This window comes from Ischnura elegans, chromosome 12 (assembly GCF_921293095.1).
Source record: "Ischnura elegans chromosome 12, ioIscEleg1.1, whole genome shotgun sequence".
In the NCBI taxonomy this organism is placed as follows: domain Eukaryota; kingdom Metazoa; phylum Arthropoda; class Insecta; order Odonata; family Coenagrionidae; genus Ischnura; species Ischnura elegans.
The window spans coordinates 59,632,960-59,657,700 of NC_060257.1; the positions used below are offsets into that span (position 1 = coordinate 59,632,960).

Sequence of the window (24,741 nt, forward strand, 5' to 3'; positions counted from 1 at the left end):
GATCCAGGGGAATTTTTTCTCGTGGCAATTCTTGTATATGACGTAATAACTTTTAAGTCGGTAACCCATCACCAAAAAAAGACTAGTTCATCGGGTGGTAAGCATCGTTTGTTGGGTGAGCTCTACTCTCATATATCCAAATTGATCTTTGGGTTAAATTACTGCGTCAATGTTTTGCTAATACAATTAGCAATTTAAATTGCGCAAAAATTAAACAATTAATAAATATAAATTCACCTTTGACCAAGAGTGGAGCCGAATTTAGACCACAATGATCACCATACATTCCTTTACACACGATAGGAAGTAAGCTTTACTTACCTTTATAATCCTCAAAATCAAAATTGATAAAGTTTATGCACATACCTATCGCAATGCGTCAGAAAATATCTTTGAATAACGGTTTCAAAGACCCTCATGTGTAAATTCGATAACTTCACTATAAAAAAGCAAGAATCATAAATGTAATGAAAACGTACTCACAATAAAGATTTAGAGAAGTAAGGGCGTTCATTTGACACAATATTAGAAAATGTCTTGAGAAATTACGGCTGAACTTGTCGGATGTTCGATGAGTTCATCTTGACGCACATTCAAACCTTGCGCCAAATATCTCGAGTGGGTAGTGAGACTTTAAGTTACTCAAGTAATATTTTAAGAACGAACTATGAAAATATTAAAAGTATTGATGCTAATTACTCACTGATATACGAATAAAATGGAATAAATCGATAATGCCAATACGTATTTTTTGCACCTCAAAATCTGAACTGCCACCTACCTTCGATACCGGTAATCTAAAATTGACGACTGACATGCGATAATTTTGTAAATAGATTTGTAAATAAGCACAATAACTTATTTATGTCGGTTTTGTTTGTAAATAAAGGGTGATCCAAGGAGGCTTATTTCGTTGAACGAATGTAACTTGTCAAGTATCTTTCCACTATGGATCTTTCTAAGTTATTAAATGAAAGTCTTCCCCGGCATATTGTATTACGTTCAGACAAATTGCTTTAGGATGTGAACCGAAGTTTGACATATTTAACATGAATACCAATTCAGAAACATCTCCAGAAGATTCTGAATTGGACAAGCTCGAAGATGCTGTCGATCCAAGAGTTCAGGTAATTTCGTTGGAAAGAATGTTATTACATGATCTGCCAAACGATTATTTGGACTTGGATTTTAATGGAAATCCTCTCTATAGATTGAGTTGGAGAGGCTGAACACAGCCACCGATGATATAAATAAATTGGAAGTTGACTTGGATGTGAGTTTCCAGTGTTCTTGAACATAGTATACTATCACTTATCCCATCTGAAGTGCCCAAATGAGTTACCGAAAATGTCTCCCCGATCTTACAGGAAGCCCGGGCGAGGTTTAGACAACTGCTGAGTGAATCAACGGTCCGTATTGACACGTTAGCGAAGCGTTTGGGCAGTTGCATTGAGAAAGCCCGGCCTTACTATGATGCGAGGGTTAAAGCCAAAGAGGTAAAGTCATTTTCCGGATGTCCGATTTACACCATTCTACATCACTTACCTTATTGTTGAAAACGAATAGTAGTACGGTCTATGATATTTTCACGTCACATTTTTATGAACTAGTGGTTTTTATTTCATCGAATAGGCTCTTCTGGAAACCCAGAAGGCAGCGGCGAGATTTGAAAGGGCTAGTTCTGCCCATGCGGCTGCCAAAGAAATGGTGTATTTGGCAGAGGAAGGCCTCAAAGCAGAAGGTCGAACGTTTGATCATGCTTGGCAGGAGATGCTCAATCATGCCACCATGCGCGTAAGTGGTGCTCAATGAATATTCAATTAAACATTTCTACATTTCATGTATATTGCAACAAAATACACCAATCAACCATATGTATGTATTCATTCAAAGTTACACTAAAAAAGGATTGTATAAAAAAATGTACTATTGTGTCGAAGAATTTGAAAATGATAGGTGCATTAACCTGTGACGTAAAAATTGAACTTGGCAATTCTAACCTATTGCTGTATGTATGTAATACTGAATTGTTTCTTGTATGTGTATTAATAAGTCTAATTATTGACTAGATATAGCTTGACGTGTCCTATACATATATCAATGGCCAAGTTCTAACAACACGTATCTCAAAAATAGCAACTTTTCAGGAGAGGAAAAAAAAGATTTATTTTTTTAAGTGTATATAATTTCAATTGAAATTAAAAACCAAAAATACATAGAACTGAAAAAGAAGCATACATTTGCAAAGAAAGAGTTTTATTTTTGCTTGAATTTTATTTTTTATCAACAGTATTAGCAGTAGGACCAGCCAAATTTTGAGATACGTGTTGTTAGAACTTAGCCATCGATATGTATTTTGTCTTCAATCTACAGGTCATTGGACAAATAAATATACTATTATTATAATTTCATTCGTTTATCTTTGCTCTCTAGGTGAATGAGTCTGAAACAGAGAGAACTTTGGGCGAGGCGGAGCATCGTAGGACATCTCAAGCCTACCACCGTGCGGAAACGAGGGTACAGCAGTTGCAAAAGGAATTAAAAAGAGCTATTGCCAAATCCAGGTGCCAGCATGCTGTTTTTTAAATGAATTCTGCTTACGTTTCATTATTTATCACCATATAATCTACCTATTCACACTCCAATGAGCACATTTGGCACTTTAATCATCTTTAAGAATTGCTTTTGTTGCGGTAGCGCACACTTTTCTCATCTGTGCCCTTATAAGATATTAGGGTTCAGGAAAAACTATAGGTAGTGTACCAATTTCCAATGAGATGAATCAATAATTAATGTATGTGATCATATTCCAATATTCCCCATAGTGTTTTATTAATTGTCACCTTTTCGGTGCATTCATTAACAGACATTTTTATGATATTCACTGAATGTAGTACATATATTTTTTCAAATTATGAGCTGAAGGCATGCATCTAGTATATTCATTGATGGAAATGAAATTACTTATTTTTTGTGAGTAGAATACAAGTAACTAGCTTAAAGATCGCAATAATTGTGAATGCATTGCACTAATAGAAATACAATATTTTGTTGAGAATATATACCTCAGTGCCAATTAGCTTGTCATCATCATGTATTTTCACTGTATTCTGCTAGTTGTGTATCTATGTCTTTTTGAATGTCTGCAGGTTTACTTCCTAGTAAATATACTTGGTGTTTCTGGAGAAATGTAAAATGTTTCAGAGGGAGGTAGAGAAAACAGTGTTAAGAAGGTGACATCGAGAAATGAAGGATAGGCTATTTGCCATATTTTAAGTCCATTATGCACTTTCCTAATTGCAATCTGTCAAATGGTAATAAGAAAAACTGGTCTCTGGCTATATTTTATGGAAATTGTATGTAAAAATATGGTTTTTGAAATAGGCTATTTTGGTGATGCTGACCCTAGCTAAGGAAAAAACTTGGGATCTCTCCGTGACAAAAAAAAAGTCTTAAGGCTTAGTTACAGGATATGTTTACATATAAAAATTGCTGTAAAACCTCTATATTGAACCTCTTTACATTGTAAACCTCTGTACTTCATTATACCCCTACAGTCCCATCAGATTTATATGTAAATTTATTGGCAAACCTCTTTGTTGTGAACCTCTTTATCTCGTAAAACCTCCACTTATCATACCAAGGAGACATCCTCGAGATAGCCCAACTACCTCTGCAAATCATTCCGAGACAAATAGAGACCATTAATGCAGCCGCAATTACGTTCATGTTAATGAAATTTTCAGCGATAAATGTTTCATGCTTTTTTTTTTCTTATACACCTTTAATGTGCTGTGATTTTCATGTTAACCATTAGTTACCACCATGTTGTTCCATATGAGAGCATTCCTAACAGTAATTAAAAAAAAAGGTATCGAACTATCCAAATCTTTTTAAGTGATTGTTAATTTAAGAGAGATCACATCGTTTCCTCTCGAATCATGGTAAAAATCACGTGATTGCGCTCGCTTTCTGTTATTAATATGTAATAAATATATGTTCACTAATGCATGCATGTTTGTTTAAACACATGAATATAATGGTTTAAAAGACAGTAGTGCCTCCAATTTCCGAAGGTGCCTATCACTAAAACCTCTCTATAGTGGACCTCCCTACATCAAATTGCCTAAATTTTGGTCCCCTCCATTACGATGTAAAGAGGTTTTACTGTAATCGATACCTACACTGTGCCAGCACTCTATAATCGTCTACCGAATCAAACTTGCTCATCCATGAGCCCAGCGATGTGCATGCACTTAGCTGTCAGCACGCACCTCTGGAGCTTTGAGATGAGCGTTTGCACTCCGGCTATTGCCAACTGATCGCATGCATATTGTTAGGCTCCTAGATAAGTGGGTTTGATCTGGTGGGCGATTGTTGAGCGCTTGTGCAAAGTAGGTGTCAAAATGTCTTAATGCATAAAGAATTTTGGTGAACTGGAAGAGAACACGTAGGAATGCATGCACGAGATTAGAATAGGTTGTATTTTCTGCTCATGCATTTGCCTAAGTCAGGTGGTTATATTGGACGTTTGGACATTAATTTTCACTCAGGTATTTAGGCATTGACAATACATTGTAACTAGGCTTCTAAATATCTTGTGTGATGTTCGGCACGATATGGTGGAAGTTCTTAATATTATTAAAATAAGACATTGAAATATTTCTACTGATTTTATTACTACACAACACGTTTCGTCGTCACAAATGACATTATCAAGTGTGACAAGTCTTAAAAAGTTCCTCCTTATATGTATCTTGGTGCTTGTATCTCACCCCCTCCCTTCAAGCACCAAGATACCTATAAGGAGGAACTTTTTAAGACTTGTCACACTTGATAATGTCGTTTGTGACGATGAAACGTGTTGTGTAGTAATAAAATCAGTGGAGATATTGCAATGTCTTATTTTAATAATAGGCTTCTAAAGTTAGCCAGAGTCATGGCAAAGATTATAGGCACATCCCTTTAATTGTGTTGAAGTTATTTTGGTTTCCTTGGCTTTGACTTTTACTTATACCACTATTTTTAATTATAATTTATTTAATTTTTAATATTATTGCTAATGAGATGTGGAGGGTATTAGTTGAAATTCAGCGATTGCAATGGTGTCTACATGGGGCAGACAAGAAGAAGCTTCAAAATCAGGAAGAAAGAACATTTAAGTGCTTACACAAATGACAAAGATGATAAAAGTAATTTTGCTAAACACATAACCCTTTCCCTACGAATGCTGAAAATATGTGGCAGGATGTTTATTGACCCGGGAGATGAAAGCCGCAAATTTTCGTCAGACATTTTTCTACGCAAGCGATTGAATGCTGAAAATATACATTTCTGTGCTCTCCCCCTTTTATGATGGTCATAAGTTCGCGAAGTCTTAGTTTCGGGACCCAACAAAGCAGGACTTAGGCTGTACCTTCGAAATCCGGGAGCAGGTACTTGGACACCTCGTCTTATATTACCCCTCTTTGTGGTAAGGGACCACAGTCATACCATTGTTCATTCAGTTAGTTTTCGAAATACATATTTTTTCCTTTCTCAAAACAAATAAACTAAGAAATGAATTATTTGTCTTTTGAGCAGGATTTACAATTTATAAACGAAATTCTGCAATAAATATTTACTTATATCTTGATTTCATTATGAACATCAACATGGAAATTGTTACTGCGTTAAATGTGTTAATATTGACGGTAGAGCTTCGTTCAAAATTTTACAATTCTCAGAATAAAACAAGGAATTCAATTCGAAGTCTGCCATTTATGTGCAAGCAACAATTATCCATATAGCTAATTCGTATGAACAAAGCATGACTGACAGCGAACCATTGCCGCCGGTAGGGTTATAAACCCCGAAAGGAGGGAGCACAACTACTCTCGGAGTCCGAGATAATGCGAAGTCCCAGCGTGGAGGGGTCGAAAAAGGTTGGTGCTGAGAGAGTGTAATTATAAGCAATACCCTTCTTAACGAATATCTTGCAAAAATGCTCCTTACAGAGGGAATGGAAGAGTCTCTTGGGGCTCAGTACAGCAGTCATGCTAAGGTGAGATCTCCACCGTCTCGAAAGGGTTAATATGCAACTGCCATTGGAGCGATTTTAAAAAGAATATTATAAAATTATGCTACGACCGCTGTGAACTAGACTCTAGAGAGCAGTTGGAAATTTTAAAAATTATTGAAATTTAGGGCAGCACTCCTGATAAACGAATATCTTTACCAATACTTTTCCCTTATTCTGGCATTCGTTTTAAAATTCATCTCTTCCTCAGTTAGGTAACTCGGTAACAATAATAAGATAAATACATCATAATTTACACCTAAAGATGATCACTCATCGAAATCCGGGTCGCATTCTGTTAAAAAAAATAGCAGTATAAGTAAAAGTGAAATTCCAAGAAACCTTATACATAATGGAAAACCACAGCGTTAAGTATGATTTAGTGAAATTTGTGTTGAAGTTATTTGTCAATTGATTCGGTGTTTGAAGTCAAATCATGTTAGATACATGAAAATGGTGCCAAAGTCATAAATCTTGCAGTCAGCTCATAAATATTGAGAGACCATCAATTTAAAAATACAAGTACATATTTAATTTTCTTCTTTCTGAGCACCGTTATTGGATGGACCTCAATGGATGTCATCTATTTCATTGTTGTTTTGCAAATAATGTCTTGAGTAATTGCTTCGAGTCATTTAGTCATGATGTAAGTTTGATGAGATTTGTCACCAACCTTTAGTAATGCAAATACATTTACCAAAATAACTATAGGTTGAAAATGGTAAAGGGGAGTGAATTTTACGTGTGAAATTAAAGATTTCCATTGTGTTTCTAAGGTCTTTTTAACACTTTCCCCAACTTTCATGAAATATCCCTCTAAAACTTTTGAAATGCATAGTAAGATATCAATATTCTGAAATTCGGACATGCTATTTCCCTCAGGTATGTTAGTTTGGTTAGAAATTTAAGCTTGTGAAACTTCTCAATGGGTTTGTTGCAATGACACTGAATGTAGTCTATGATAAAAGTTTTTACTGAAAAATTTTAGTTGTTATCCACAGCTTGTCAGCATTTTCATGGTAACTTTCAGATGATTTCTCATCGGTATGAAATGAAAAACTTGTGCATTACTTGGAAAAAGTGGAGAAATGTATATGTAGTGGAATTCGTGAGATTTTGATTAATTGATAAAACTACGTTTCCCTGTGATGACGTCTGAATCTTTTGAATTAGTTAATCAATTCACGCATGACTTTTATGAAGACAAGAAGCTCTAAATTTATCTTCAGAGGGGGGGGGGAAGGGTGGCAAAAATTGGCAAACGGCAAAATACAGCTGGACAGTTTTAGGCAAAAATGCCTAAAAATGTCTTGCCGTAATGAAATTGCCTCCGTTACCTCCACTTGAAATAAATTTCCTGAAACACCCTGTATAACTCAAGTACTTATGTGATGCTTCCCACGATTTTTTTGTAGTTGTCTCTTTGAAAGTAGCTTGTATGTTAATTTTTTCATTCAATTTTTCTCTCCTCTTTTTTCATTTTATCCTTGGTTCTTGTGCTCAATGACGGGGCAGCCTGCGTGCACGCCGCAGTATGTTGCAGATTAACAGTCTAGCGATTGCCCACGACTTGATCTTGCTGTGAGTAGTTTTCTGTTTAGGAATGCTGGTGGCCTTGAGATGCACCGTGATACTATGCGCAAGGGTTTGCATCATGAAAAAATGCTCTTTGCTCTGTTATATCACCGAGAAGGATGTTGCACAGCCTTTGAATGTGATTGTGACTGGCTTATGGAGAAATTGGACTGTCTTCAGTCAGTGCTAAATGAATGAATGGCTTGCATTGATTTTTGCAAATCTTATGGACACTCAACCAAGTACGGCCAGGCATTAGTTTATCAAGAAGCTGCTGGTATTACTTATATGCCTTTTCTTTTCACTTTATACTTTTCAGTTTTGAATGTTGCACATGTCGGCATGAGAATATTTATGTAATATTTATTTTAAACCAGTCTACTTGATTTCCTGTCTGATTCAGCACGCTTAAGTTTTATTTGTGCTTGAGTCCCTGCACCACATTGCCCTGTGACCAAAATATGTAATTTTCCTTGTTTCAACCATGCTGCGGAGCAGACCCTACTTTGAGCTGAAAGCGCAACTCAATACAACACTAGAGGCAGAACGTAAGAGAGTGCGTGGGCTGGAAAAGGACGTGAGCAACGCAAAAGCATCATACTCGAAGGCCCTGAGCTGTCTTGAACGTATCAGTGATGAGATACATAGGGTAAGACCATGGGTTCATCAAAATGCTTTGTGTAAATCTTCATATGAGCCATCTGTTAAAAAATACTGTGGATATTATTATTTCACAAATATCTATCCAACATCTCGCATTGTCTCTCGCAATTGTCAGATATTGGAGTTTTTGGGATGAGGTTAAAATTTTGGATATGCTCACCATCAGCCATCTTAATTGCTTGTAAGCCAACACCTCCTATGGCTTCTGAACGTGAGTATAAATTCATAATAAAAAATCTAAAAGAGGCATCAGCAATCTAGAGAAACATACAGTGGAATCTCGTTAAAGCGAGTACGGGCTATAGCGACACCCCCGCTATTACGAGAGATAGCCGATGCACCGTCAATTGACCCTATAATAAGCGTGTTAAAAAATTCGTTTTTACGAGACCCTTTCGGTGTTGGCTCTCGCCATAGCGAGGGTTTCACCGCCGGAAGACTTTCATCAAGACTCCTTAACCTCTGTAATTGCTAGCGATCTGTTAGAAATTAAGTTAATGGAGTGCTCAGTCTCAAATTTACGTGGTAAACTGTCGTTCGATGAATATAATGATTGACGAAACAATGCTTTGCATGATTTTTATTCAGTGAGGCGCTTATAAATTGTTTGAATAGTTAGTCGTTATTTGAGTAAGGAAATTTAGTGATGCAAAAAAACATCGCCTTTCGTCTGGATTTATGCTTACGTTTATCAGATAGATGTTTATCTGTCACCGCACCACTCCTGTTCCTGTATATCTGTTCGCAACAGGTATATTGGCTATTATTTTCTCCACCTCCGGTAAAGCGACAATTCGCTATAGCGAGTGTTTATTAGTGCACCGTGGGGTGTCGTTATATCGAGGTTGCACTGTATATATTTGAGCCATGCATCGCATGGAAGCACTTTTCAGATGCAGACTTTCTGGCGCCACTTTACATTACTGCCAATGAACTCAAGTCATCAATTAGATGTTTGTGCAGTGATTATGGTTTCATTTGTTTGATGTAGTAAGTGCTGGACATCTGACCCCTGTTCATTACTTCAAGGGTGTGGTAATGCTAATGAAAACAATTCAATTAAAAAAAAAACGTGAAAGCCATTTTTCCTGCACTGCAATTCAGAAAGATAAAGCAATTGTATTGTTGGTTACTGAATATTGTTATGCTGGTTTTTCCTTGTTACACTCCCTAGATTAGCGTGAAATTGAAAGTAAGATTGAGGTTATACAAAAATCATTTCATGGATGAATAGGTAGGAAGAAATTATTAAGATATCAAGGAGTGAATAGCAAACAATAAGCATTAGAAGAAAATGAAATTACCAAAATAATAATATCCTAGTTTCATAGTTATCAATTAAACTATCTAATGTTTTGCAGGCATTCTCAGGTTTGGAAGAAAATTTCAAAATCTTTCAGGAGTTTTTTTAAATCTGCCTCAAAAATACCATATTTATCTAACAAGGGGAGACCACGAACCTTGCTACGCCTTTTTCAATGCCATATTTTTTTTGGCGTTAGGGATGCCGAACGGTTCTCGGAACTGGAAGTCGTTCCGTTGAATGGGCCTTAGTTTAGCAGTAATTAATTGTTTTTCACATGGTACTTTGAACATGACGAATATGTCTCAGAAACAGCACGGCTCCCTCCAGTATTGGGGCTGGTGTAGTGGTTAGCGTCGTTGGCTTCTATTCTAAGGGTCATGCGTTCGCGGCCCGAAGGTGGAAAGTTTTTTTTTCGCTTTCTATCTGATCATTATCGTTCTATTTCGATTTAATTTCAATTACAGCAAGCCTTGGCAGAGTGATAAATTTTTTATCGCTGTTGTGGCTTTTACATATTTAAACATTGTTACCCCAAACGCGGACATGGGAAGAATACTAGGAAGGGTTTGTTTTCGCTCTTACTTTAATGTTTTGGCTACCTTACACTGTTCGACTTACAAATCAAAAATGAAAAGAACTTATTGCGAGTCCACTTAACATTAAAGATAGTGGTGAGCAGCAGCATGCATGCAATTGTAATAAGGAAGAACTCAAAACGAATATTAATTACCTTATCTCTCAAACACTCTCGCAATTCACATCGCTGGAAAAAGAAGTTTACTTACAAAGTACTAAAATAATTAAAGTGCGAGAGGGAAATAACATTAAATTCCACATAATATAAACAAAATATCACAAGCAAAGTTTTCAGAATTATATTTTACGTTCGTTACGGAATATCCAGCGATTTCGAGTCATGTGAACATGAGATGAGATGAGACAAAATTACCTTATTTATTTCTTTGTATATGTTGGAAAGATACGCCTCATATGTTAGAAATTATGGCAAATCAGAAGACTTACTTTCTCATAGACCATGGTCACTAATCCAATTCTTCCCCGCCCGCCACCATTTTCCAAAAAATGACCTCTCTTCACCGCATACGACTCCAGGCTGAAAGGCTGGGAATTCCCTTCTCACATTCGCTTCCATAGTTGACGAAAGAATTCGTACAGAGCGAAGCTTCTCTATGTCCTTACCGCCGCGAAATCTCCCCAACTCCCCAGGATTTTCCACCGACTTCCAAAGAACCGGCGTCATCGGCGCCCACCCTGCAACCTGCTGGAAACCACCCGCGTCCGGAGTAATGGCCTGCGGCTCCTCCACTCACAACATGGGACCCCCGTACTACCCTTCGTTTTCCTTGCGACAATAGGTACCCTTCACCACGGGGTACCATAGTTGCAGCTGTGCGAATCCATCTCATATTCGGGAGTGGGAACAACCGTTTCACCACGGGACAAAAATAATGTTAAGTGGACTCGCAATAAGTTCTTTTCATTTTTGATTTGTAAGTCGAACAGTGTAAGGTAGCCAAAACATTAAAGTAAGAGCGAAAACAAACCCTTCCTAGTATTCTTCCCATGTCCGCGTTTGGGGTAACAATGTTTAAATATGTAAAAGCCACAACAGCGATAAAAAATTTATCACTCTGCCAAGGCTTGCTGTAATTGAAATTAAATCGAAATAGAACGATAATGATCAGATAGAAAGCGAAAAAAAAACTTTCCACCTTCGGGCCGCGAACGCATGACCCTTAGAATAGAAGCCAACGACGCTAACCACTACACCAGCCCCAATACTGGAGGGAGCCGTGCTGTTTCTGAGACATATTCGTCATGTTCAAAGTACCATGTGAAAAACAATTAATTACTGCTAAACTAAGGCCCATTCAACGGAACGACTTCCAGTTCCGAGAACCGTTCGGCATCCCTAACGCCAAAAAAAATATGGCATTGAAAAAGGCGTAGCAAGGTTCGTGGTCTCCCCTTGTAAGTTATTGATGGTACTGAATCTTCGCTATTATTATTTTATTATTATTTTTTAAAATGTTTTCGTGCAGTGTAGTTGAATCCCTCCTAGTTAGTTTAATTAGATATAATTGCATCACAAAATCCGATAGCATTCTGTAGAATCGATATTAGTCTTGACACGGGTTTTAACAAGAAAATAGAAAATAGCCTCGCCTGTTCTTTTTTATTCCACAATTTCTTTCTAAAAACACGTTTATTGTTTTTGTTATATTACTTGTTTTACCATTATCACTGAAAAACCCAGCATTCATCTACAGATTTAAAAGTTTTATGACATTTGATTGGGCAATTTCTTTTTTTAATGATACTCTTTAAGAGTTACAATAAAACAATGCGGTTTTCCTAGCTGTGGTAATAATTTTTTTATATTTTAAATAAATACTATAGGAAAATTAGTTAGCATTTGAATTCGGAGTTTAGAAATAAGATGGTGACACCTTTTTTGACATGTTTATATTCCATGGAGCCAAACAATATTTCATCATTACTTCTGGAATAAGTGAATACCTGAAAGACAGAGATTCTCTTTCAGGAAATATTAAAATGAAGAATAACCTAGGAAAATGTTATGGCTATGATTAAGGCAGGACAAAAATCCTAAAATATTCTTCATCCAAATCTGATTCCTAATTACATATATGTATGTGCTTTTCACGCTTCTCAAACATGCGTATAAATTGAATTGTAATAGGAAAATAAATAAAAATAGCTGCATTCAATAAACAACAAGTTTAAGAATGGTTTTCAAAATTCTAAGTACTCATTATTACGACACTATAAGTAAGATTTCAACAGTAAATATGTATGTTAGTACTGAAAATTATGAATCAAGTTTTTTCAGCCAAGTTGAAAATGCTAAGATAATTATTTTAAGAGCTCATAAAAAGCACTAAATTGGTCAAAACTATTCTTTTCTAAGTTACGACTCAAACCTTTATCTGTTTATTGTTATCTTTGGTATCAAAAGATTCAGGAGATGAAAAAAGCTGAAAATTAGAGTATTCATATCTCAAATAATTTTTAAGATTCAAGAGATTGATGGATTTGAATGTTATCAATATGTAATTTACGTGCATGCTTTCTCTGTTTTGAGAAATGAAGATGATGGTTTTTCAGTGCCTCACTGGAGCACGTGAGGGGTAATTTATAGAAATGACTGTTCTCATTTTTGTCACAGACAAGGCGAAGTGGCAGTGTTAGTGAGGCCACATCTGTGGATAGATCTCTTGGGCCAAGTCCATGTTCAATTGGTGACATTGGTAAGTTAATTGAATTCCATCAATCAAATTGTTCAGTTTTAGTACAATTCAGCCCTGCTGTGTGAATGGCGGTGAAATTCACATTAATCCTTTGTCTGCAGCAATGTTTTTATATGTTTTGCATGCAGAATGTGGGAAGAACATTTTTAAATTTTTGACCTTTGCTCGACTATCCGCCGCCAGATTACTCCTAATGATTTATTTTTGTATCAATTTGTACGTGTAACAAATAGGTAATTTTGACGAAATGTAAATTTCATTGGTAATTTGCTCCTTACGGTGAAAGAGAAATCGTTATTTTGGTTGTATTCATTACTCACTCATAATTGACGATTTCTGATTTCACTGATCTACCTATACCCTGACTTTGAATCCCTGAGCACCATAATTTGCTAGTTTATACGTAAGAAACTTATGATAGGTACAAAATATGACACCCATTATGTTGTTCCAGCAGTTATAATTATATGTATTATTTGTATTGTATGATTGTGATATTGCAACTTTAGCAATTTCTATGACTCAATTATTCCTCGTTTCTACTAATTTTCTAGTTTCTAATAAGCGATAGTTGCCTAATGGTCTCTAGACTGAAGAATAAGATCTTATAAGAAGTAATTGTGATTTTAACTGTAATTTTACTGATTACTTTTTAAAATCAGTAATTTTTACTCGTAATATATGACTTTTTTTACGATTCAACTGTGATTGAGCTTACATATTTACTTTTTTCAAAACTTCTACCATCAATGATATGTAATAATTGATCATATAATTGGAGGATGTATACCGCTAGCAGGAAAAAAATTGAACTGAACTCCAAAGTGATGCATTTAAATCACCAGCACTCACCACTTAAAAAATCCCTCAAAAAAAAAATGGAGAGTTCAAACAGTATAGGCACCAAATCATCTTCTCAGATAAATTGCATGTAATTGGCCAGAGAGAATTACTATCCTTATTGATTAATCCCCATCAATCAAAAATATTCATCATGAATAAAATAAAAAATAGACTCTCCTAATGCTGATAAAAAGAAAATGCTTTAAGTTGCTGTGGGCTATTAAGACACTGTAATCAAATTTGAACTCCGTATGAAGGCCAAGTAAAGATATTGTGAATGGGGGCACAGTTAGCTTTCCGGGTTGTCCTCACATCGAATCATCTCCATGGCCATAGACAAAGTGGTCACAGAGACTAATTGATGTGGAGTACAACCCAGAAACCTACTGTCTGTAAAAAAAACAGCAAGACACCATAGTTTGAGGGGCTCTAGCGTCTAAACGAGGCAATCAATTCCAATGCATCAAAAAGCATACGAAAGAGAATTTATTTCTACATTGGATCATTTACTACAAAAAATTTTCCATGCCATAGTATTTCCTGTACTAAATTTTTTTCTTAAAAAAGTACCCGTTTTTTGAGCATAAAATCAAGTTGCCCAACTTTGAGCACTAGGTATTCCCGTAGTTTTCTTTCCAATAACTTGGAATTTTGATATAAGAAAGCCAGATCTATTATCGACAATTTGCAGTAAACAAATTGTTTATAACACGAAAATTGATAATTTCGTGTAAACAATGCAAATATTTGCTAACTTTGAAACCAATGGATCAATTTATAATCGATTGGTACCGATGTATGCTGTACGATGAATTGAAGACTATTATTTATAATATTTACATTAAATAATAAATATCGCTCAATATTTATCTAAATGTTCCTACACGCGTACTGGCAGCTCCATCGTGGGAGAGGGAGGAGAAAAGAGGAACGTGGTTGCCACCGACTAGGCCAAAGCAACCAGTGGATGATTCATAAACTTCCAGGGTGCTTTGTGTCACGATGCACGATATGGCAACTGCGCAAGGCTTTGAGAGACTTTCTCTTTTCTGTTGCTTTGTTTTGGCCTGCCTCGTCAGGCAGAGCAAAAGGGACAACTAGAGCTCAAAACAAGAATAAATATCAAACGATATTGAATATACTGTTGAAATTTTATGGGTATGATCTACATACTTGCATTACTTACATTCTACGGCACACAACAGTACCAATAAATTTTCAATTGACCCATTGGTTTCGAAGTTAGCAGAGATTTGCGTTGTTCAAAACAAATACGTCAATTTTTGTGGTATAAATAATTTGTTTTAAAAAATCTGTTAATAATAAATTTGGATTTCTTATATCAAAATTCCAAATCACTGGAACGAAAATACCAAGCGCTCAAATTTAGGCAACTTGATTTTACGAGTTTGAAAAAAAAAGGTTGCTTTGTTTAGAAAAAATTAAGTACATGAAATACTATGGAGCCTAAGAGTTTTAAAAGTATATGATCAAACGTAGAAATAAATTCTCTTTCGTATGCTTTTTGTTGCATTGAAATTGATTACCTCGTTTAGATGATAGAGCTCCTCAAACTTGGGTGTCTTGCTTTTGTTTTCACAGACTGTAGCTGCAACTACTGCACAATTCCGCAGAGGCCTCCATCAACATTGTAAATCAGGCCTTAGAATGTTTTTTAATTTTATCTGAAGCAGATATGTTCAATCTAACTTATGTACAATCAGTGGCGCCGACTCCATGGGGCCTGAGGGGGCCCGAGCCCCCTCAAAGATTCGCTAAGGGGGGCGGAGCCCCCTCTATAATTCAAGAAAATAATTAAGTTATATTATGCTATGTGAAATCACAAAAATATATTGTTAATTTTTATTTCCCATGTTTGACGAAAGTTACCTTATAAAATAAAGTCAACAATGTGTGTTGAAACAAATAATTATAAGGTTGAGCAGGTTAACTGAATCAAGTGGTGTGAATCATGGCAGTGTTTCGGTGCTGCGGCACACTTTGAATTTAACCTCTTCCCGGGGCAAGACCTCCAATATGGGCCCCCCCCCCAATATTTTTTATAAGTCGGCGCCCCTGTGTACAATGCAATTTGAGGAATTAAATTTACTTGTGATGTTTATTCCTTTGGCAGATGGCTGGTCTGGTTCTCCATCTAGTTTCTTAGCCAGCAGCACTCTGGGTGGAGGGAGGGAGATGGGTTTTGATGACAATGGTGAAGAAGAGTTCCTCAAGTTGCCAGAGAGGCTTGGTCCGTCCGCATCTCCCATAATACCAAAGGTTGGTCGAACAAATGACACTCACTTATGACAATAAGGGCTAGTTCTTCGACTTCTATGCCTGTTATCCTGAGGGAAATACAAATGATACTAACATGTTCGTACTTTGGCAAGGTGTCCAGGCTAGTCAAAACAAAAAAAATCATGCACAATAGGGTAGTTTACTTCATCAAAGAAAACGGAAGGCATTGATTGCGATTCTTTACCCACCATTAGTGTATTCAGTGAAAAAAATTATAATGCAAAATATTTTTTGGAAAAAAGTGGATTCCATTGCAGTTATCAAAAATGTCATCTGAACGCATAGCATAGTAAAAAGGTTTGCACAAAGAGGATTTATTGGTAAGTGTAGTAAACTTCCCTTGTGAGAGTGTCAAGAGGTTTACCTACCTGGCAGGATGTCCAACCGCACAAGTTGTATGACGTAATGTAACAAAGGGTAGTGAGATAACAATGCATCAGACACAACCAGAAGTAGCACTATGGGCTTGGGCACAATCAGAAGTAGCACTTGGGAGCATGGGATGCTTTCAAGTATCAACTTTTGTCGCAATCCATGAAGCCGTATTGGAACGCATAGTGGACATACTAACAGACATACTCTTTTATATTTAGAGATAGATTATTAGAGTATTAATGTCTAGTACTTATTTGACGAGTTCAATGTCACATGACCAGCGAAACTATCAATATATTATTATTATTACTTAGCCATGAATCCACACCATTTTGGGAAAGTAAAAGAAAGGTGCAATTTCGCACTCGTCCAACCACACCTTGAATGTGCAGCTAGTGTATGGGATCCGGTGCAGAAAGACTTCATCTGTGAACTGAATAAAATACAAAGAAGGCTGTGCATTTTGCTAAAAACTGCTACGGGTGTACATACAGTGTTACCCGAATCGAATCGTTAATCGAATTAGGCTTGGAGCCACTGGAGACTCGGAGGCTGCGTGCTAGGCTTAGATTGCTTGAACAATTGAGAAAGGGTATCTTCAACAGCGACGCAGAGAACATAATATTAGAGCCACATCATATTTCCAGGTCCGACAGAAGCGGTAATTAAGAGAGATGTTATGCTGAACGGATAGATGTGGGAATTCGTTTTTCCCCCGAACAATAAAGGACTTTAATGGATGCTAGTCGTAATTTCGTTCGAATGCTTCCTTTTTAGGGATGGTCGAATTGGATACCTTGGATTCAAATATCCGCGGATATTGCCCTTCATTGGATGCATCAGATCAAAAGTTGCGGAAGACATCGGATCTGGATCTGAAATTTTAAGTAATAGCTTCAGTGAATGCAATGCCCAAAAAGGGTGGAAAGAGTTTCGATTCTCTCTTCGAATGCGCCGTCGCATGCAATTCTTGTCCTACACCACTGGTCAGTAGTTTATCTGAACATTTTTCCTACTTTCATTTCCAAACCCAAGCGTAACAGTTTAGGTCCTGAGCGTGTGAAGATGTTTAAAAGAAAAAAATAACAACTTGAAAGCCTATAAAAATGATTTTTAATGCATAAAAATATTAAAATGTGTATGAAAATCTAAAAAGCATTCCTTCGATTGTAGGTACCCAGAATAAACTTGAATAATTACTTCGTTTAATAGCAGGCATTGCAGGAAAATGCATTTGGATCCGAAAATATCCAATCCGAAAGATCCAGCTCCGAAAATCAAGGATCCGATCCGAAACAGGATCCGAAAAAAATCCTGGAACCCTCCATCCCTATTCCTTTTTATTTGTAAACTGCTGGCGTCCCTGCAACATGCCTTTTAGGCAGCTTGAGGGGTATTATTCAGATGTAGGTGAATCCAAAGTTCCATAAAGTAAACTTGTGAGCCATTGATGATATCCTTTTCGTACATCCAGCAGGATGCCGAGGCTCAGAGAAACAATCCCGAATCCCGGGGTCGTCCGAGTGGAGAGGGAAGGGAGGAGGAAGAAGATGAGCTGGAAGAGGATGAACTGGAAGAAGAGGAAGAGGAGGAAGACGAAGAGGAGGGCGAGATGGTGGAGGTGGACCTCGGAGGGGGCAGCGACGACCATCAACACCAGGGAAGAGCCAACAATGGTGGCGAGAGGTCGGGAGGAGCCACTAGAGGATCCAGCGGCGACGACCCAAGGGAAGGGGAGAATGGCATGGAGGAACCCGGGTGCGGCTAGTGATGGAAAATTTTCTATTATCCCTATACTATAAAAATCCTTATTTCAGATGCTTACTGCAGTCTGGGGTGAGCTCTACCCTCACCTAAAAAAACTAGAAATTGAAAATTGTTTGAAAAGTCCATAGAGAAAAAAATCATTCGCCTTGACCAGGATTCGAACCCAGATCCCTGAATTTCCGGTCGAGTGCTTTAGCCAGTTAAGCTATTGAGGCATTCACTCCTATGGAAATTTGTGGACTAAACTGGACAAGGTTGTATCGATACCTCCACTGCCAAAACCCAGTATTCTCCAAGTTTATGCTCCAGACACTGCCAACTGAGCGGATTTGTATTGTTGGGCTACTAGATGAGCAGATTTGATTCGGAAGGTGATTGTCAAGCATTTTTGCAGTGGAGGTATCGGCATGGACTGCTGAGCATATGATTACACTAGCAGTCAAATAATGTGCACAGTGCCATCTAGAGAGCAAAGCCTGAACTTAGAACAAATAAGGGTGTTCAATCTTGACTAGTTTTAAGTACACCAGGACTAGCCACCGTGATAATTCATTCTTAATAATAAATTTGCATTGCGAGTGACTCTCATAAAGTCAGTAATTGTGCGAAAAATCCACAGAGAAAAAAAATCATTTGCCTTGACCAAGATTCGATCCCAGATTTGAATCTGGGTCAAAGCAAATGATTTTTTCTCTGTTTTTTCCCCCCACTATTTGTGCATTGCGGGTGACTCCCGTAGCGATATCACTGTGGCTAGTCCGGATATCGAAAGCCAAGTTCTAACAACACATTTCCCAAATTTTGGCTGGTCTGAGTTAATAGTGCTAATAATGTTAATAAACGACAAAATTCAAGCAAAAAACAAATCTTTGTTTGCAAAATTATGCCTCTTTTTCAGTATAGTGTATTTTTGGTTATTAATTTCATTTAAAATTATAAACAATTAAAAAATAAATCATTTTTTTGCTCTCCTGAAAGGTTGCTATTTTTGAGAGACATGTTGTTAGAACTTAGCCAGCAATATACTTAAAATAGCAATTGAAAAATCAATATTGCGAGCAATGGACTTTTAATCAAAATTAAAAGTTCGACTTAAAAAATTATCAAAATATGAACAAAAGGAATCTATTGACCCCTTCCACTTCAATTGATGTCCTGAATATCGTGCTCCTATCCTCTATTTATTTTTTCTGTGGTTTAATTTAAATGTAATGGTCAGTAATGAAATGATATTTTGTAGTTTGCAATCAATGTAGAACAGTGAAACAAGAAGTGATTATGTATTATTTCATATTGTTTACGATTGAATCCTTTTCCCATAAAAACATCTAGGGAACCCAGCTTGCCCATTTCAACCTTGTTTTCTCGCAATATTACTCTGGTTATTGCAAAAAAAAATTATATAATGCTTGCCAGGACCCCTCAGTGAGATTAGGTGAGAATCGGCTCTACCCTCTCCCCCCTAAACACCTCACATAATTAATGGGTCAAAATTGAAGTCGAAAAATCGTTTATTGAGCGATTTCAAAGATCAAGGATCGATATCGATTTCCTCAATCTTTGGCATTTAAAACTCAATTTTTGATTTTAATCAAATCAATTTTTTTTACATCGCTAGGTGCGGCAAGCGTGGACGAGGCAGCGTAGGTGCAGCCACCCTGACCACCGCTCTCGAGGCCCTGAAGAGCTCCAACCCGACCGAGAGGGTGCGCGAGCTGCTCTCGCAAGGCATGATGATGCTCAACATTTCGCAATCCACGCCTCCACAGAGTCCACTGCACGCTCAGCAGCAGACTGTCCAGCCGGAGTGCAGGCCGTCACCAAGGCCGCCACCGAGAGCGTCCCTTAGGAAGGGGGCCTCCGTGTTTGGATCCCTCGAGCCAGTGGGTTCCGCTCTCCGAAGAGCTTCCGATCCGCTCTGTGGGAGGTCAGGGTCCTTTACCTCATCAATCAGGATGTCATCCGGGAATGCCGCCGTGGCGGCGCACGCGAGTTCGAGTGGCAAGGGTTCGCAGAGCGGGACCGTTCGTAAGGTGCCTTCCCCGCTGGAAAGGACTTTTGCCTACTTGTCGGCGGGTGGAGATGACGATTCGACTGCCACCACCGCATCGGACAGTGATAGCTTGGCAAGGTGATTATGCTTTTACATTCATGCTTATCATTTCAGGAAATGGAGGCTCTTTGTGAAATTAACCCTTTCGAGACGGTGGAGTTCTCGCCTTAGCATGACTGCTGCACTGAGCCCCGAGAGATTCTTCCGTCCCCTCCGTACGTACGGAGCATTTTTGCAGGACATTCGTGAAGAAGGGGGTCGCAGATAATCACACACTCTCAGCACCAACCTTTTCCGACCCTTCCTAGTGGGGACTCCACATTATCTCGGACTCCGAGGGTAGTTTGCTAATTCTTGCTGAGCTACTGCAATTGAAATGAGGACAAACACATCTGAAAATGGGCGTTCAACTGGCAAACATTTACGCGAAAAGAATTTGAAATATAAGATTTCGAAATTCCAGATTGGAGCAAAAATAGGTGAATAATTTATGCATGATTCCTGAGACTAAATATTCATGCATAATTTCCAATTCTCCCAGTTGTCCTGGTCACCTGACACCCTGAATTAGCATTCATTTATTAAGATTACGATTTTAGCGATGGGTTTCAAATTTAGTCAAATGTTCCAGCTTATTTTGTACCGAATACCTATTGACTTTTTGCTGTTAGCTTTACGTCTCCGTCAAGTCAAATTTTTAAATTAAAATTCTTCTAATTATTTATTTTGTTTTCAATCAACCCAAAATTTCCATACTAGAATTGTGCTTCAACAGTTTAATTTCAATGGTGTCAGGAGGCAACGCTTGCGGCATGCAGTGCGTTCACACTGACTGTCTCCACTGCGCAAATTGATCACTTTTGAATTAACTTTGAAATCCAAGAATTAAGAATTGCAAAATTACGATAAAATTAAGCGTTTTCATCCTAGTACTTATTGTTTGTATAATCTGCGATACTAATGATCCTATTTTCAACAAATCAGCAGCGGCTTGGTCTAGTTTTTAGTGTCACGGGTCTTGTTAGAACCTTGTCGAATCAACACAGCAATATATCATCTTTTAGCCATTTTTAGTGGCCTTAGAGCACTGTAAAACTTAATTTAAAATTTCTCACCTATGATATTGCGTATCATAGATTATGCATCATCATTAGATACTACATCACAAAATTCACGGTTTTTTTCCAGGTTTTCACGGTCTATATGTCATTAAATTCACGGTTTGTAGATCAGGCATTTTAGGCAGAAATGTTGATCACGTAACAATCATCGGCCGGACATAAACTAAAAATGTAACAAATGCAAAAGATGCCTTCAATGCAAACGCAGCAATGAAAGTGCTATCTCTCATGACGTCGCCTATAGTTAGCAAAATTCAGGTCAGGCTAAAGGGTGTGAGTGGGAAAACGGAGAGAGCAGGGTGGCAGGGAAGTGAAGAAGTGCCTGATTTTTTGCCTGGGTTAATGTCTTCCAATCGCAGGCTTAAGGTCAATGTGCTGTCATGGCACACGGACCAATTAATAATTGCATTTCGAATACACGTGTGTAGATAAATCTGTGGACAGCATCTGCACGTGACTCGGCTTTGAAACATGATCGAAAGATAGATTTTTCTTTTAATCCACCAGCTGTAGTTCTACAATCTAGTTTGAGAGATTTCTAAGGTTTAATGGCGAAATTCATGTCTATTTCCAGGTTTTTTTCGCGGTAGACAAAATTCATGGCTTATTAATGGTTTTAAGGTTTTCACGGTTGAGTGGGAACCCTGATGGTGTTTTATGGAATGCATTTGTCATATTTCACATCATGTTCTTAGCATTTTGAGTAGAGTATGTTCATTAACTTGACATGAGAACTCAATCTTTTGCAGTGTTGAGATGCTAACAGATGAGCAGATATCCTCGCTCATGCTATACCCCGAGGATCTGAGGGGCGATAGCCCTCTTCCTGGAGACAGTGGTCGACTATCTGCAACTGCATCGCCCCTGCGCACACTAAATGCTGAGAGGAAAACCATCTCTAGCCTACCAACAAATTAAATTGGTTCTATAATCATTATCAGTCAATTTTTGGTGGTAAACATCCAATTTTAAAATTCATAAAATATATATACATATATCGCAGCCAACAAAAGAATGGTTATTCTAGCCACTCCAAGTCTGGTTTCATAGTCACTGTATAGGCATTTTAAGTACAAATGGAGGTTGTGCCAGGCTGACTGTAGCCATTATCATCCATATCCTTGCTCTTTGCTGTTTTTGTTGAAGTTTGCCTTTTGAGGTAGGAGTTGCCTATGTTTAAGCTATGTCATGAAAAGTTTGTGGCTGTTAATTTATTGCCAACATATTTTTTTCCCTAATGTATTTTACCCAGTTGAAGTCCATGAGTTTAGTTTACGTGGTAAGTGCATTGTTTTAAGATCTCAGGTATTGTTGAATATTTTTTAAATGTCTGAATCCAATCAAAAAGTTTCTATCTTCTCCGTGGTTATAAAGAATTGTTATAATGGAATTGAGATTGATCAAGTAAGAAGGCTTCAGGGAAGGGATTAAAAGAAGGTAAACATAAGCTTGAAATTAAGCATAAACTTATGTATAGGTCAAATGATGGATCCTTTGCTTGACTCAAAGTTTATGAAAATCTACAGCAATTGAGGGTGATTTTAGGCAGTAGTGTGACTTTGACTTTAGAAAGAACTAGTAATTTTTTCTTGGTGATTACTCAAGCCAAAATAAGGCAGTCCTGTTGAAATCAGATGCTTAAAATTTAAGAAGTAGATAGGAGTTAAAATGTTAATATTTGAAGAGTTGCGTACAGTATTATTTCCTTTGAGGAGATTAGGAAATTCCTCCCTTTTAAGTTCAACTGTGACTCCACAAAATTATTTTTTTCTGATCGCCACAAATTTACCACTCCCACTACTTGCTGTGCCCTGTGTAGAAAGATAAAAAAGACGGACATTTTGTTCCATTAGTTGAAACGGCTCCAACAAACCATTCCGTAAAAATAGATTTAATGTAGTGAAACTTCTACTTGAAAAGCCTTATAAATTAATGGCGGACTTTCCCTGCATTTTGGTTGATGACAAAGGAGTTATTTATGTACATAATTATACAAAACTTGACTTAATGGAGTCATAATTAAAGTAAAAACAGGAGGTCAAACTCACTTTTATCATTCAACTAACTTGGTTGCACTTAGGATCTGATGAACATAATGTGGCAATTTGTTAAGGAAAGGAGTTTGGTAAAAGCCATACTCAATGATTCAAAAACAAAATCTGTTTGGAGAAGGATAGAAGATTAGAATACAGATGCCAATTCCAGATTTCAAATGATATGCATCAAACTGCTACTAACTGTAGTTGAAGTTCACAACAATCGGATATCACCCTCAATTGCAGTACTAGTAGAAGCTAAACTGAGTCATGGGCTTCAAATTTCAAATATCCTTGCCACCGATAACAGTTGCATCTAATTTTCTGAATGTAAACCCCCACATATTTTTAGCTAAAACTATTTATGTGGCTATTGTTTCTTTGCAGGGATGGGTTGGTTAGGTTTTCCAGTTCTAATTCCATGAGCTCCTGAGCTTAGAACCAGAATCGGAACTTAAGTGGGCAAAAATTAGTGCCAAAATTGTTTGCGTAAAACTCTGTTTAAATTGGATTTTATGCAACTTTTATGCAGTTTTACGCAATCATTTAACCTTGAGCATAATTTACATTATATGTATTCTAAATATAGTGATACAGCAGACACCTGATTATCCGGCTGCCGTATATTTGTGCATGATTTTCACTTTCGCTCAATATTTCCCGCGATCTTATTAAAAAAATAAAATCGGATGCAAAATCGGTATCGGAATTACTGCATTAATGCTAGGATATACCAGGCTTATTATTTCTGTTTGAATCCCCTTCGTAAAACAGAAGCGATCACGCGCTAGCTGCATTCACGGGAGCACCACGTTCCTGTTTTTCAAGCCTCACAGTGCACGACCGTGCTCTGTGATCATGGATACACATCCCTCAGCAGTTGCAAACTTGACGAGACGCAACTACGTGACGTGGTGGGTGACAGTGTAGTTTCAGATGTCAAGCAGTGGTTTTGAAGCAATCGTGCTAACCACTTTTCTGTATATGTGATCACGTAGCCACGGGTGTGTGGTTTTCGAAACCAGGTCTTACATGGAGCATTAATAATACGAGTACAACCATGGTATCGCCGCTAAAAAGATCGCGAACTGGCGAAAAAAGCTCTCAATGACTTTGGGAAGCACTCTAAAATAACAGAATAACTGCATAAATAATAATATATTGTTTGTTTTACGTAAATTATGAACATTACGAGACTTTTTAATGAAAGTTGGGGTTATCCATGTTTTCCGATTATTCGTGCTGTCTCTCCCCATCCTTAGCCTGGATAATCGGGATTGTACTGTACATCCAATCATCTGTTAGATATGAAATTATTCATAACTTTGGTTACACAGTAATGAAAATCTT

The 24,741-nt window shown here is 37.4% G+C and overlaps 1 protein-coding gene and 1 long non-coding RNA gene across 4 annotated transcripts; one reads left to right on the forward strand and one right to left on the reverse strand.

Annotated features, from left to right (window-relative positions):
* Positions 1–827: 827 nt before the first annotated feature.
* LOC124169446 (SH3 domain-binding protein 5-like) lies at positions 828–24,129 on the forward strand. Of its 3 annotated transcripts, none has more exons than XM_046548060.1 (12): positions 828–1,127; positions 1,211–1,273; positions 1,368–1,496; positions 1,633–1,794; positions 2,434–2,564; positions 7,574–7,639; positions 8,132–8,282; positions 12,814–12,895; positions 15,873–16,018; positions 17,889–18,172; positions 19,800–20,312; positions 22,105–24,129. In XM_046548060.1, the coding sequence occupies exons 1-12, from the start codon at positions 1,050–1,052 to the stop codon at positions 22,271–22,273; spliced, it is 1,974 nt and encodes a 657-aa protein (XP_046404016.1). In that variant the 5' UTR covers positions 828–1,049; the 3' UTR covers positions 22,274–24,129. The 3 variants fall into 3 exon arrangements, with proteins under 3 accessions (XP_046404016.1, XP_046404017.1, XP_046404018.1); XM_046548061.1 differs by having other exon boundaries at positions 17,892–18,172; XM_046548062.1 differs by lacking the exon at positions 7,574–7,639.
* Positions 11,811–15,934, reverse strand: LOC124169447. Its single transcript, XR_006867131.1, has 2 exons — positions 15,849–15,934; positions 11,811–12,143 (listed from the first exon to the last, which is right to left on the reverse strand). It is a non-coding gene; the product is annotated as an uncharacterized LOC124169447 (long non-coding RNA).
* Positions 24,130–24,741: the final 612 nt, after the last annotated feature.

Excerpts from the sequence above, each read along its gene's own strand:
- LOC124169446 (XM_046548060.1), top strand. The coding sequence starts at position 1,050 with ATGAATACCAATTCAGAAACATCTCCAGAAGATTCTGAATTGGACAAG. Across the intron at positions 1,128-1,210 it reads CTGTCGATCCAAGAGTTCAG|ATTGAGTTGGAGAGGCTGAA; the intron begins GTAATTTCGTTG and ends TCCTCTCTATAG. Across the intron at positions 18,173-19,799 it reads AATGGCATGGAGGAACCCGG|GTGCGGCAAGCGTGGACGAG; the intron begins GTGCGGCTAGTG and ends TTACATCGCTAG.